General features: G+C 41.3%; 1 protein-coding gene across 1 annotated transcript; it reads right to left on the reverse strand.

Annotated features, from left to right (window-relative positions):
* Nucleotides 1-41: 41 nt before the first annotated feature.
* Nucleotides 42-16,367, reverse strand: LOC109061844 (lysosomal thioesterase PPT2-A-like). Its single transcript, XM_019078930.2, has 8 exons — nt 16,037-16,367; nt 9,660-9,813; nt 7,016-7,111; nt 6,790-6,897; nt 2,587-2,670; nt 2,339-2,423; nt 2,157-2,211; nt 42-1,259 (listed from the first exon to the last, which is right to left on the reverse strand). The coding sequence occupies exons 1-8, from the start codon at nt 16,175-16,177 to the stop codon at nt 1,116-1,118; spliced, it is 867 nt and encodes a 288-aa protein (XP_018934475.2). The 5' UTR covers nt 16,178-16,367; the 3' UTR covers nt 42-1,115.
* Nucleotides 16,368-17,417: the final 1,050 nt, after the last annotated feature.

The raw sequence follows: 17,417 nt of genomic DNA on the forward strand, positions 1-17,417 counted from the left end.
AAAGTCCGCATGGGCAACATTTAACAAAAGACGACACCATTTACTTCATAAAATGGACATTTTATTCTGAAAGCTGGCTTGAGTACAAACAGTAAAGCACACTGGTATGTAGCTCAAGTCCTTTACAAAATCTACATCCGGAGATGTTTCACGGTTTTAGCTGAAAATTGTACTTCAGTATTAAAGAATGTTCTACTTCAGACACGATACTTATACTTTATGGTAAACTATCCGTTAACCCCCAATGTTAAGCATTTAATTAAAAATAGTTAAAGCAAGCTAAAACACAAAACTAATCACATAACACTGCTATGATAACAATAAATATGGCAAACTATGTTTGTACAGTACTCATCTGTATAGCATGTGTTTACCTCAAAGAGAGGAAATAGACTTCTAAATGCATTCTTTCTAATTGTGCTTCTATTAATCCCTTTTCTGAATCTTTCTTAAAATGTTAACACTATATGAACTGAACACCTTGTTAGCGCAAGATGACCTCCTTCAAGCATACAACACCAGGTTTCCATAAGCATAAAATAACAGTAAAAATACCTTAACACAAGTATTTCATATGTATGAGCTGTTCAGAGTCGAGCCCCTTTAGGGCCGGACACGCAGCCTTGGGCTGAGGCTTGAAGGAGGTGAAGTGAGAGGTAATGTTTTATACAACAAATGCAATTCCCTTTTCTATTCCTTTCACGCTATCCCTTTTTCTCCTTTCCCCCTCATTCTCTCCTTTCTCATTGCACTGTTAGCACTTGGATTTGAGACAAAGTCATGTCCAAACACATCGTATGTAAGGCATAAATGTTACTGCAGCAGCACAGTCCACATCAAACACATCACATAATTCAAAAGAGGAATTAGAAACAATATCTACACACACTGAAAAATTCTGCAAAATGAGAAATGTATCCCTCAGGCACTGATGGTTATTCTTTATATTTAGTGTTCAACTTTCTACACCTGTGTTTCACTGAATGTGTGTCTCTGTCAGCAGACACAGTAACTGAAGTGTATGCATTAGTGTCCCGTAACGAAATGTGCAAGACTGTATCAATGAATAGAAAATAGAGAAAGATCTGTAGTCGAGTGTGGGAGTTTGTCAGAATCTATGTGAGCCATTTCTCAATGCAGTTTTTATAAACGGTTTCATTGGAGTGCCAGAAGACGTGAGCGACACCTGCCATCGAACACAGAGCCAGATCTCCTCGAGCGTACAGCGTCTTCAGCCCAAAGAAGTCCATCAAAAACACCTGGAAAACAAGCCAGAGTCATGAGGAGGAGCGGTGTGAAATGACCCGAAAATCTGAGGCATGGTCCTGTTGGGCGGATGAGGTCCTGAGTGCTTTAGACCAGCTGGCTTTCATTAAAAAAAAAAAATCTCTGTATTTTCTGGAGTGCAACTTTACATCCAGAGACAGAACAGTATCAGACAGTCATCAGTTTCACTCCAGCTGTTAAGAGCCTGATTTATACACATGTAGAGGAAACATCAAAAACTCTCTCTAAAATAACTACCTAAAATCGCACATTTTTCTGAAATGAAATACGATTAATCCCACAAAACAATACATTTTTAATATTTTTATATTGCAATGATTTCACATTCAATCTTCAAATTAATGTAGAAACAACAAAGACAGCATATTTTTAATATTTGTTTAATGGCATCTTTTTTATGACTGAAGGCGAGTATCACTGATGATGTCTCAGATTTATAATAGATTTTTTTCCCCTAACATTAACTATTGAGAGCTATAAATTTTAACATTTATTGTTATTTTGTTGTGCCATTTTTTGACTATGATGATAAGACAATTTAGAGTTGATCTGACATGCACGTTTGTAGTTTCTTTCGCGCTTTAATATGAAATGATAAAGGCTACAGTGTGCATCATCATATGTGTCTGTGCAACAGAAAAAAGTGATTGATGCAGCAGTTGTGAGTGGGGTGGCTCCGCCCCTGCATTAGCGGTGTTAAATATTTTGAACACCTATAAACTGGAAAAATTATTCACCAGCATTACCACACTCATTTTTACAACACTTTATATATATACACACACACACACACACGCTCCCACGGTATTTGTTGTCAGAGTCAAAGGACACATTACTCTGGTCTTACAAAGAAATGAAATGATGCTTACTTTCTGGTTTTTCATCTCAACCACTGTTTCATTCTCATCGTAGAAACCAAACTGACTGAAAAGCAAGAAAATTAGGCATCATAAAAATCTCTTCACAACAAATAATGGAAAATAACCATTATATTTCAAGCTTCTATGAATCTGAGTTGAAGATGACAAAACGGACAAGTGATCTGACCAACCTGGACTGCCACGGAGTGATGACTCCATCATCAGCTCCACCAATCAGCACCAGCTTCTTAATGCGCAGGAAGTTTTTTTTCCAAGCTGTGCCAAGACAATACTACATCACAAACCAGTAATAAACACTTTCTCCTTGAAACAAGGGAAGCCAGCTCTGGCACTCAAAACCTCAGAAATCACAATCAGCATCCTCTAAGAGAAAATACACTTTTTAGCTAAAAGCAGGTGATGTGGTCCGTCTCCTCACCAGTAGAGTTGGGATTTGCTTTCTCATTGTTCAGTAAGGCCAGATAGTCGCTGCTGTTGATGTACATGTCTCTGTGATGAGGGTCTGGAGACAAAACAAACAAATACTGAAACATCACCACATGTACCATCATACCATTGATCCTTAACTTTAGGTGTACTCATGACTTAGTATAGCTACTCACTGACTCCCAGAGTGCATTGAGGCATGAATAAATTATGCAATTGCTTTGTTTTACTGTTGTTGTTTTTATTTGCCGTCTTGTCAGTAGTACCAAAACAAAAAGAGCAAATAAAATGGTTATTGTTACAATTAATAAAAAATAAATGAAATTGAACTGTTACCACTGTTATGATTCGCACGCTGAATGTTGAAGTCTGTGTGTGACTCCAGCATATCACCACAAATATTAAAGGATTATAGAAACCCAGTTAAAAGCTTCTCAAGATGTTTATGACAAAACATTTTTAAAGATCATTAATAAACACAAAAATACACTAATGATTTAATTAGAAGATAGATCACCTTCTAAAAGCAACCTATTTATTACTTTTCTTCCTTTGAAATCAAAAACTGATTTCATGTTACATTGCTGCATTAATAGTAAGATAATTATAGGAACATAAACAAAGCTCCAAGTGACCAACCAAAAGGAATGCCGATCACTATAATGGTGAGTTAAAAAAAAACACAAAACCACATTTTAGGAAAATCAACATCAATTTATGATGTTCTCTTAAATATTTCAGATGTTTTGAAAATTGAAGATTCAAGATGACTGGGAAACAAGTGAATGCAACTAGTGAACAGTCTATTAAAGGGGTCATATGATGTTGCTAAAAAGAACATTATTTGGTGTATTTGGTGTAATGAAATGTGTTTATGTGGTTTAAGGTTCAAAAAAAAATTTTTTTTTTACACATACTTTATTGTTTATCCTCTATGCCCCGCCGTTCTGAAATGCATTGATTTTTACAAAGCTCATCATTCTGAAAAGTGAGATGTGCTCTAATTGGCCAGCTATCCAGTGCGTTGTGATTGGCTGAGCGTGAGACGGAAATGTTACACCCCTCACCATAATGAGATGTGTGTCCCGGTCAGAACACCAGCGAGAGAAGACAAAAACAATAAAACCCATTACAAACGAGGCATTTGTTGCATCCAGTGGGGACATAATTACTGATTATAATGACTTACACTCACCGGCCACTTTATTAGGTACATGTTCAATTGCTGGGTAACACAAATTGCTAATCAGCCAATCACATGGCGGCAACTCAATGCATTTAGGCATCTAGATAGGGCTTTTATTTAGGCATGAAGACGACTTGCTGAAGTTCAAACTACTAGGGTTTACAGAGAATGGTCCGAAAAAGAGAAAATATCCAGTGAGCGGCAGCTGTGTGGACGGAAATCTCTTGTTGATGTCAGAGGTCAGAGGAGAATGGGCAGACTGGTTATAGATGATAGAAAGACAACAGTAACTCAAATAACCACTCGTTACAACCAAGGTATGCAGAATACCATCTCTGAACACACAACACGTCGAACCCTGAAGCAGGTGGGCTCCAGCAGCAGAAGACCACACCGGGTGCTGCTCCTGTCAGCTTAGAACAGGAAAAAGAGGCTACAATTCGCACTGGCTCACCAAAACTGGACAATAGAAGATTGGAAAAACGTTGCCTGGTCTGATGAGTTTCTGCTGCGACATTCAGATGGTAGAGTCAGAATGTGACGTAAAGAACATGAAAGCATGGATCCATCCTGCCTTGTCTCAACGGTTCAGACTGCTGCTGGTGTAATGGTGCAGGGGATATTTTCTTGGCACACTTTGGGCCCCTTAGTATCTATTGAGCATCGTATAAACACCACAGCCTACCTGAGTATTGTTTCTGACCATGTCCATCCCTTTATGACTACAGTGTACCCATCTTCTGATGGCTACTTCCAGCAGGATAATGCACCATGTCACAAAGCTCAGATCATCTCAGACTGGTTTCTTGAACATGACAATGAGTTCACTTTACTCAGATGGCCTCCACAGTCACCAGATCTCAATCCAATAGAGCAGCTTTGGGATATACAGGTCCTTCTCAAAAAATTAGCATATTGTGAAAAAGTTCATTATTTTTCATAATGTAATGATAAAAATTAAACTTTCATATATTTTAGATTCATTGCACACCAACTGAAATATTTTCCGGTCTTTTTATTGTTTTAATACTGATGATTTTGGCATACAGCTCATGAAAACCCAAAATTCCAATCTCAAAAAATTAGCATATCATGAAAAGGTTCTCTAAACGAGCTATTAACCTAATCATCTGAATCAACTAATTAACTCTAAACACCTGCAAAAGATTCCTGAGGCTTTTAAAAAACTCCCAGCCTGGTTCATTACTCAAAACCGCAATCATGGGTAAGACTGGCGACCTGACTGCTGTCCAGAAGGCCATCATTGACACCCTCAAGCAAGAGGGTAAGACACAGAAAGGAGTTTCTGAACGAATAGGCTGTTCCCAGAGTGCTGTATCAAGGCACCTCAGTGGGAAGTCTGTGGGAAGGAAAAAGTGTGGCAAAAAACGCTGCACAACGAGAAGAGGTGACCGGACCCTGAGGAAGATTGTGGAGAAGGACCGATTCCAGACCTTGGGGGACCTGCGGAAGCAGTGGACTGTGTCTGGAGTAGAAACATCCAGAGCCACCGTGCACAGGCCTGTGCTTTTGAACCAGAGTCATTCGGAAATCAAGGTGCCAGAGTCTGGAGGAAGACTGGGGAGAAGGAAATGCCAAAATGCCTGAAGTCCAGTGTCAAGTACCCACAGTCAGTGATGGTCTGGGGTGCCATGTCAGCTGCTGGTGTTGGTCCACTGTGTTTTATCCAGGGCAGGGTCAATGCAGCTAGCTATCAGGAGATTTTGGAGCAAAGCACTGGACAGCCATCTGCTGAAAAGCTTTATGGAGATGAAGATTTCGTTTTTCAGCACGACCTGGCACCTGCTCACAGTGCCAAAACCACTGGTAAATGGTTTACTGACCATGGTATTACTGTGCTCAATTGGCCTGCCAACTCTCCTGACCTGAACCCCATAGAGAATCTGTGGGATATTGTGAAGAGAAAGTTGAGAGACGCAAGACCCAACACTCTTGATGAGCTTAAGGCCGCTATCGAAGCATCCTGGGCCTCCATAACACCTCAGCAGTGCCACAGGCTGATTGCCTCCATGCCACGCCACATTGAAGCAGTCATTTCTGCAAAAGGATTCCCGACCAAGTATTGAGTGCATAACTGAACATAATTATCTGAAGGTTGACTTTTTTTGTATTAAAAAACACCTTTTCTTTTATTGGTCGGATGAAATATGCTAATTTTTTGAGGTTTTCATGAGCTGTATGCCAAAATCATCAGTATTAAAACAATAAAAGACCTGAAATATTTCAGTTGGTGTGCAATGAATCTAAAATATATGAAAGTTTAATTTTTATCATTACATTATGGAAAATAATGAACTTTTTCACAATATGCTAATTTTTTGAGAAGGACCTGTAGTGGTGGAACGGGAGATTCGCATCATGGATGTGCAGCCGACAAATCTGCAGCAACTGCGTGATGCTATCATGTCAATATGGACCAAAATCTCTGAGAAATGTTTCCAGCTCCTTGTTGAATCAATACCAGGAAGAAATAAGGCAGTTCTGAAGACAAAAGGGGGTAACACTCCAAAGAGAAAGGAAAACTTGAAATCACATCATATGACCCCTTTAAGACTCTTTTTCTTTTCTTCTTCTTCTGTTGTTATGTTGCTCATTAGAAACGTATTAGTGCACTGCTGCCTCTCACTGGTTTATTAAAATCATTGGTTCCTCTGTGGCTACTTGAATATTTAAAGCAAGCTTCACTCAAAGCAGTAATTAAATTGTTTTATTTGCCTTGAAAGTAGCTGCAACTTAATAAAACCTAGTAAGTATAACAACTAAGTCAAGTAAGTAAGGTAAACTCTTGTACAGTAGTTAACTCTGCTGAACCGTGCTGTAGATGTGTGTAGTGAAGCTGCCACTCAGGATCCGTTACTCCTTTGTTCTCTGGCTACTAGTTTCTTGCTCCTTTTGAGCAAAGCAAACAAATATCTGATCACCCTCCATAACGTGGTCACTGTTCACATCTCACACGGCGGCATGTAAACCATCCATTCATCCACTCACCGTTCCAGTAGTTACAGATTGATATTTTCTGGCCCACTGCAGTATAGCACACATGATACAGGTTGGATTTGACAAACTGAGGGAAGAGGTACTTCAGATAGTCCGTGTCTACAAAAGAAGAGCAAATATGAAACATATTTGAAATATGAAACCCTCAATGAGACAAGGAATTTCAGTTCAGTGTCTGTACACGTGTTTCTGAGCAAAACTGAAGAAAGTGTGTTACCTCCATACTGCCCCGCCTGCGGAGAAGACAGAGATATGAAAGAGTGCACGTTATGGTCTGGAAGAGTGGACAGGATTCCTCGACACACCAGGCCACCTGAAACAGATGCAGACATGCCCTCGCTTTAACCTTTACATAAGCCAAGGTCACGCTTAAATAACAAACAAAAAAACAAACAAAAACAATGAGGACAGTGGCAAAAATAAGTAAAAAGCATAACTTATTAAACAGAGTCTGCTATCTAAAAAAGTGACCTAACTTTTACAAAACGCAAAACACAAACAACACAACACTTTAGAATGGAGTTATGTAATAGCAGTAAAATATCTGTATACAAAGAAACCTTTAAAGAATATGGCCAGGTCAAATTCACAAAAAGATTCCAGCAGAAAGTCAGATTTAGCCTCTGATGCTCCTAACTTCTGGATCACACTTGCTCTCATAGGCCACCAAACACACGGAGTGTAACATTTTCAGTCAAATTAATCTACTATACTGTACTACTTTAATATTTTTTATTAAGATTTTGTATTTGGAGGGGATTTTATCATAATTATACAAAATTTATTTATATTCAAAATATTTGTAGTATTGTTATTATTCCCCATTAATGGAGTTTTTAAGATTAAAACATAAAAAAAGCATTTAAAATCCAGTTTGAGGAACTATCTGGACAGAAAAATTATATCCATATGTAATACCATGGTGTAACCACTAGAGGCCTGTACAGTGTAAATATATATGTACAGTATGTACACTGCTGTGTGTCTATTTTGCACTCATAATGGTTTCATCCCATCAATGTTTACATGGCAAGTAGCACAAAAGTCATCAAGTTACATACCAGTCCGATTATAAATGAATGAATGAAATAAAAAAATATCTAAATGTTAATTTTTCAGTCAAAAGTGGACAAGGAGCATCAGAAGGCTAAACAAAATTAAACCTATTTTAAGACCATTAAAATTTTTGTATTGTGATATGTTGTATTTTCCTGTCAATAAAGCGCAATTACCCAAATTCACATTACTTTAATGCAAAAATGTAGCATTTAAACAGAAGTATAATCTGTATTTTTATTTCATCTGATTTATTCATTCAAACAGAATGAAAAGCATATTTAAAATAAAAAAAAAAGCATGTAAATGAAAGCATATGATGAAAGTAAATCGACAGTGTAATGCACTATTTTGTAGAGAGGGTCAAAATGACAATTTTTTGGTAGATTGCTAGGTCTATTAGTAAAACTGACTTTAGCTATCTTTGTTGCATTATATCACAAATAAGTCATAAATAAAGATTATACTTCTAGAGGTATATGCACAAACTTTGGAAAAAGTACATTTGTGGCACTCAGTTGTTTTATGCAATTGTTTTGATAGATAAAAAGAAGATATATTTAATCAGCGTCTGTTCTCGAGATGTGTCATCTATATGCAAAGTGACCCATGTTTAGTTTTTGACCACTGAAAATGTGTACAACTGAACAATTTACTCGAGAAGTCACACTGTATCTCTGAAAATGAAGCATCCAGGGCCTTAACAATTAAGATACCAAGAGAAAAGTTTGTTAAGAACAGGGGTCCTACACATTTCAAAATCCCATACTTTTCCAGACTCATATTTCCAAACCTCTCAGTAGACTTTCAGACCATAGTGAACATAAATGCTTCATAGAGCATTATTTTCATCATTGTATTTGGTATATAGTACAGTCATCTGTAAATATTTGTATTTTTTATTATCTCAGGGTTTTTTTTTTTTTTTTTTTTTTTTTTTTTTCATTGATCTCTAAGTGACATTAACATACAAAGCCCCTAAAAAATAATAATCTAATAATAAAAAAATGCATGGTTACGCATTACAGTTTCTAGTTTTATTTAACCTATTTCCTTTGTGCATCACTGCCACCTTACTAAGAATAAAACAAGAGCATGGATGCACATGAATTAATAGCAATCTACTTCCTCAAATTTTGGCTTTTCTTATGGTCATACCTCTAATATCAAGGCCTAGTGTCCAATTTAACACATCCTCCTTGGTGTCACAGAAATCATGGCATAAAATTTGCCAAGTTCAAGGGTTTATAAAGAAAAGACTGGTACTGTAAAAAAGGGGTTAAATGTGGATTTCTCTTGGACAGTGTGCCATATTGCAAGGTCTTAGGTCTGCACCACAAAATGGGCTGAAGGCACAATAGGTAGCTCTGTGTGCATCATCCTGTAAGATTGTTTTTATCCCCTCACCTCCAAATCTCAGGTAAAAATTGTCATTTTGGACCCTCTCTACAAAATAGTGGATTACTCAGTAAATATACTGTAATATTTTGGCTTTCCACTTCCCATATTTTTTTCTTCAGAAAAAATCTAAACAAAACCAAACATTTGAGACGGGGAACTTATTTTTAGTTAGTCCTGGTCCTTTCTAGTGTTTAATGCAGCTCCAGCCATACTTAAACCCCAGCACAGCAACAGATTAAAAAAAAAAAAAAAAGTTTTTTTATCATTGCTCAGCAAACCACAGCGTAATGTCATGATGTTGCAAAGCAGCATGTGGTGCACATTGTGCCTAACAACATGGCCTCTAGCCGTGTGTATATTCACAATATATCACACAGCTTAACACTATTGTGTCGGCTACAAACCTTGCGAGTAGCAGATGAGGTGGACACCATCGGCTGCATGCTGCATGATGGGATATATGGCTTCTGTAAAGCCCTCCACCTGCTTCCAGAGCGGCTGCAAGCTGGCGCTGCGGTCAAACAGGTCTAGGACAGTCACATTAGTGCCCGGGTGAGACTGTCACCAGACAACACACAAAACACACACACATCAGTTACAGATCACCAGACAACACGCACACATCAGTCACAGGTCACCAGACAACACGCACACATCAGTTATACGTCACCAGACAACACGCACACATCAGTCACAGGTCACCAGACAACACACACACCATCACCAGACAACACGCACACATCAGTTACACGTCACCAGACAACACGCACACATCGGTTACAGATCACCAGACAACACACACACATCAGTTACAGGTCACCAGACAACACGCACACCATCACCAGACAACACACACACACATCGGTCACAGGTCACCAGACAACACGCACACATCAGTTACAGGTCACCAGACAACACACACACCATCACCAGACAACACGCACACATCAGTTACACGTCACCAGACAACACGCACACATCGGTTACAGATCACCAGACAACACACACACATCAGTTACAGGTCACCAGACAACACGCACACCATCACCAGACAACACGCACACATCAGTTACACGTCACCAGACAACACGCACACATCGGTTACAGATCACCAGACAACACGTAAACATCAGTTACAGGTCACCAGACAACACGCACACCATCACCAGACAACACGCACACCATCACCAGACAACACGCACACATCGGTTACAGGTCACCAGACAACACGCACACATCAGTTACAGGTCACCAGACAACACACACACCATCACCAGACAACACGCACACATCGGTTACAGATCACCAGACAACACGTACACATCAGTTACAGGTCACCAGACAACACGCACACATCAGTTACAGATCACCAGACAACACGCACACATCAGTTACAGGTCACCAGACAACACGCACACATCAGTCACAGGTCACCAGACAACACGTACACATCAGTTACAGGTCACCAGACAACACACACACATCAGTTACAGATCACCAGACAACACGTACACATCAGTTACAGGTCACCAGACAACACACACACATCAGTTACAGGTCACCAGACAACACACACACCATCACCAGACAACACGTACACATCGGTTACAGATCACCAGACAACACGCACACATCAGTTACAGATCACCAGACAACACGCACACATCAGTTACAGATCACCAGACAACACGCACACATCAGTTACAGATCACCAGACAACACGCACACATCAGTTACAGGTCACCAGACAACACGTACACATCAGTTACAGGTCACCAGACAACACACACACATCAGTTACAGATCACCAGACAACACGCACACATCAGTTACAGGTCACCAGACAAACACGCACACATCAGTCACAGGTCACCAGACAAACACGCACACATCAGTCACAGGTCACCAGACAACACGCACACATCAGTCACAGGTCACCAGACAACACACATACATCAGTACAGGTCACCAGACAACACGCACACATCAGTCACAGGTCACCAGACAACACGCACACATCAGTCACAGGTCACCAGACAACACACATACATCAGTCACAGGTCACCATACAACACGCACACATCAGTCACAGGTCACCAGACAACACGCACACATCAGTCACAGGTCACCAGACAACACACATACATCAGTCACAGGTCACCAGACAACACGCACACATCAGTCACAGGTCACCAGACAACACACATACATCAGTCACAGGTCACCAGACAACACGCACACATCAGTTACAGGTCACCAGACAACACACACACCATCACCAGACAACACGCACACATCAGTTACAGATCACCAGACAACATGCACACATCAGTTACACGTCACCAGACAACACGCACACCATCACCAGACAACACGCACACATCAGTTACAGATCACCAGACAACACGCACACATCAGTTACAGATCACCAGACAACATGCACACATCAGTTACAGGTCACCAGACAACACACACACCATCACCAGACAACACGCACACATCAGTTACAGGTCACCAGACAACACGCACACATCAGTTACACGTCACCAGACAACACGCACACCATCACCAGACAACACGCACACATCAGTTACAGATCACCAGACAACACGCACACATCAGTTACAGGTCACCAGACAACACGTACACATCAGTTACAGGTCACCAGACAACACGCACACCATCACCAGACAACACGCACACATCAGTTACAGGTCACCAGACAACACGCACACATCAGTTACAGGTCACCAGACAACACGCACACATCAGTTACACAGACACACAGACAACACGCACACCATCACCAGACAACACGCACACATCAGTTACAGGTCACCAGACAACACGCACACATCAGTTACACGTCACCAGACAACACGCACACCATCACCAGACAACACGCACACATCAGTTACAGGTGACCAGACAACACGCACACATCAGTTACAGATCACCAGACAACACGCACACATCAGTTACAGGTCACCAGACAACACGCACACATCAGTTACAGGTCACCAGACAACACGCACACATCAGTTACAGGTCACCACAGACACACACACACACATCAGTTACAGGTCACCAGACAACACGCACACCATCACCGGACAACACGCATCATCAGTTACAGATCACCAGACAACACACACACATCAGTTACAGGTCACCAGACAACACGCACACATCAGTTACACGTCACCAGACAACACGCACACCATCACCAGACAACACGCACACATCAGTTACACGTGACCAGACAACACGCACACATCAGTTACAGATCACCAGACAACACGCACACATCAGTTACAGGTCACCAGACAACACGCACACATCAGTTACAGATCACCAGACAACACGCACAAATCAGTTACAGGTCACCAGACAACACACACACATCAGTTACAGATCACCAGACAACACGCACACATCAGTTACAGGTCACCAGACAACACGCACACATCAGTTACAGATCACCAGACAACACGCACACATCAGTTACAGGTCACCAGACAACACGCACACATCAGTTACAGGTCACCAGACAACACGCACACATCAGTTACACGTCACCAGACAGCACGACACACATCAGTTACAGGTCACCAGACAACACGCACACATCAGTCACAGGTCACCAGACAACACGCACACATCAGTCACAGGTCACCAGACAACACACGCATACATCAGTTACAGGTCACCATCCAACACGCACACATCAGTCAAAGGTCACCAGACAACACGCACACATCAGTCACAGGTCACCAGACAACATGCACACATCAGTCACAGGTCACCAGACAACACGCACACATCAGTCACCAGGTCACCAGACAACACGCACACATCAGTCACAGGTCACCAGACAACACGCACACAACAGCGCACGCACACATCAGTTACAGGTCACCAGACAACACGCACACATCAGTTACAGGTCACCAGACAACACGCACACATCAGTTACACGTCACCAGACAACACGCACACACCATCACCAGACAACACGCACACATCAGTTACAGATCACCAGACAACACGCACACATCAGTTACAGGTCACCAGACAACACGCACACATCAGTTACAGGTCACCAGACAACACGCACACCATCACCAGACAACACGCACACATCAGTTACAGGTCACCAGACAACACGCACACATCAGTTACAGGTCACCAGACAACACGCACACATCAGTTACACGTCACCAGACAACACGCACACCATCACCAGACAACACGCACACATCAGTTACACGTGACAAGACAACACGCACACATCAGTTACAGGTCACCAGACAACACACACACATCAGTTACACGTCACCAGACAACACGCACACCATCACCAGACAACACGCACACATCAGTTACACGTGACCAGACAACACGCACACATCAGTTACAGATCACCAGACAACACGCACACATCAGTTACAGGTCACCAGACAACACGCACACATCAGTTACAGGTCACCAGACAACACACACACATCAGTTACAGGTCACCAGACAACACGCACACCATCACCGGACAACACGCACACATCAGTTACAGATCACCAGACAACACGCACAGATCAGTTACAGGTCACCAGACAACACGCACACATCAGTTACACGTCACCAGACAACACGCACACCATCACCAGACAACACGCACACATCAGTTACACGTGACCAGACAACACGCACACATCAGTTACAGATCACCAGACAACACGCACACATCAGTTACAGATCACCAGACAACACGCACAAATCAGTTACAGGTCACCAGACAACACGCACACATCAGTTACAGATCACCAGACAACACGCACACATCAGTTACAGGTCACCAGACAACACACACACATCAGTTACAGGTCACCAGACAACACGCACACATCAGTTACAGGTCACCAGACAACACGCACACATCAGTTACAGGTCACCAGACAACACGCACACATCAGTTACACGTCACCAGACAACACGCACACATCAGTTACAGGTCACCAGACAACACGCACACATCAGTCACAGGTCACCAGACAACACGCACACATCAGTCACAGGTCACCAGACAACACGCACACATCAGTTACAGGTCACCAGACAACACGCACACATCAGTCACAGGTCACCAGACAACACGCACACATCAGTCACAGGTCACCAGACAACATGCACACATCAGTCACAGGTCACCAGACAACACGCACACATCAGTCACAGGTCACCAGACAACACGCACACATCAGTTACAGGTCACCAGACAACACGCACACATCAGTTACACGTCACCAGACAACACGCACACATCAGTCACAGGTCACCAGACAACACGCACACATCAGTCGCACACATCAGTTACAGGTCACCAGACAACACGCACACATCAGTTACACGTCACCAGACAACACGCACACATCAGTTACACGTCACCAGACAACACGCACACATCAGTCACAGGTCACCAGACAACCACGCACACATCAGTCGCACACATCAGTTACAGGTCACCAGACAACACGCACACATCAGTTCACAGGTCACCAGACAACACGCACACATCAGTCACAGGTCACCAGACAACACGCACACATCAGTCACAGGTCACCAGACAACACGCACACATCAGTCGCACACATCAGTTACAGGTCACCAGACAACACGCACACATCAGTTACAGGTCACCAGACAACACGCACACATCAGTCACAGGTCACCAGACAACACGCACACATCAGTTACAGGTCACCAGACAAACACGCACACATCAGTTACAGGGTCACCAAGACAACACGCACACATCAGTTACAGGTCACCAGACAACACGCACACATCAGTTACAGGTCACCAGACAACACGCACACATCAGTTACACGTCACCAGACAACACGCACACATCAGTTACACGTCACCAGACAGCACACATCAGTTACACGTCACCAGACAACACGCACAACACGCACAACACACACACATCAGTTACAGATCACCAGACAACACGCACAACACACACACATCAGTTACAGATCACCAGACAACACGCACAACACACACACATCAGTTACAGATCACCAGAAAACACGCACAACACACACACATCAGTTACAGATCACCAGAAAACACGCACAACACACACACATCAGTTACAGATCACCAGAAAACACGCACAACACGCACACATCAGTTACAGGTCACCAGACAACAAACTGTGGTCTGAAGCATGTGGTGTATTTGTTTGAATAGTGTTACGTGTTAATCCCATCCTCAGTATCTTTCCATCTTTTTTCCTTTAATAATTGAAGATAAGGACAACAGTATTTTAATTTTTTTGATAATTGAAAAACCACATATGCTTTGGCATATCTTGGAGCTTCATGTATTGTACGTTTAATATGCCAATTATTCTTTTGATAATAATAACAATAATAATAATAACAATAATAATGCATTTTATGTGTAATGCTCTTTTCTGAAACCCAAAGCGCTACAGACAGCAAAACCAAAACACAAAAAGAACAATACAAAAATACAATAATTAATAACAACCAATGGACAGAATTTTAGGTAGACTATAAAAACGACGCTTACACCACTTTATACTCTCATTGTCTGTACCATGGTAAGAACGAGGGTTTTTTGTCCTTAATAGTCGTCTCTGTTGTGGAGTTATTGTCTGTATATTGACCCTGTGCAAACGTACATATTTGATACTCTTTGTGACACAGAGTAACGATAGGAAACACATAATAATATTATCAGATGAATGCTTTACCAGGTTGATGAATCGGTGAAGGTTGATAAAATCCGCAGAGGTGTCGAAGAGCCCGTGAATGATGATCACCGGTTTATACGCGACACACACACACAACACACACACAGCCACCAGCGACCACACACACGCACCTTTCATCATGACAATAACAATAAAACACAACCACGTCTAATTTAGATTAATAAAATAAAATAAAAAATGACAATAAAACCAAACCAATGAGGTCAGAAGTTATCCATAGGGCGCTCCTGTATGAGTTTCGCTCTGCGCTCGGCTCTCTCGATCATATTTAGGTCGATATGCATCTGTTTGTGTTGCTTCCGGTCAACACAAGCGTTCGCTACGTCATATCCGCGCTCAGTTGCCCTCCCAGACGTATATCCATGCTCCCAGACATGAAGCTCTCTGCCCATCATAGCGTAGCTTCAGTTGAAAATAAGAGGCTTACTTCATAAGTTTTGTGAAAAGGGGAATTATTTTAAATTTATTGATTATTCCTCTTTTAATTTTCGTTTCTAAAAATCTCACTGTCACAACATAATTAGCTTTGACTATATTCACAAATGCCATGTAAATACATTTGCAAATACACCTCTCAAGCAATTAGACTATGTATGAAACTAAATAATTATGAAAGTCTAGTCAGATTACATTAACTAAAACGAGTAACCTAGATTACATTACTAGCTACAGCTTTCATCATGATATCTGTAAGCAGTTACAGAGTGTCATTTGTAAGAAATCTACCCAGCTCTGCCATTTAAAAATCTGAATCACACACACCCACACACACACACACACACTTTGGGTTTTCATGTTTAACGGGGACATCCCATACACACAAAGGTTTTTATACTGTACCGACTTTGTTTTCTATCCCCCTTACACTACCCCTCACACTAGACTTTCTGCATTTTTGCTAAAAAACAACAACAACAATAAAACATCACTTAGTATGATTTCTAAGATGTTTATCACAGGATGAGCAAAAAATGTCAACAAAACCAAGAGAGATTGATTAGACTGTATCTATTTGTGTATTGTAGATTTTATTAAGCAAAGCAAATTATTTGCTAAAATATCCTAAACATTAACAAAAGCGCAGTTTATTTGTGAACAGAAGCGTGAGGAGTGTGTTTGCCCGTGTTGCACTCATCAAAATCAACATTTGTTTATATTTAAAAAAACAAAAAACAAAATTAAGATGGCCAGTGAAAACATTGGAAATCTTTTCTTTGTACTTTAGTCACTTAAGTAAAAGTTCAAGAGAATTAACAAATCACAGATTCTTGTTTTCATTGCATTTACATTTAAAACAACTTTTCTGGAATTAGAGTTGTACTCACTTAACAGCGTGACCGTGAGCAAAAGTGCCATCTTA

Source organism: Cyprinus carpio, chromosome B19, assembly GCF_018340385.1.
Source record: "Cyprinus carpio isolate SPL01 chromosome B19, ASM1834038v1, whole genome shotgun sequence".
Taxonomy (NCBI): Eukaryota; Metazoa; Chordata; class Actinopteri; order Cypriniformes; family Cyprinidae; genus Cyprinus; species Cyprinus carpio.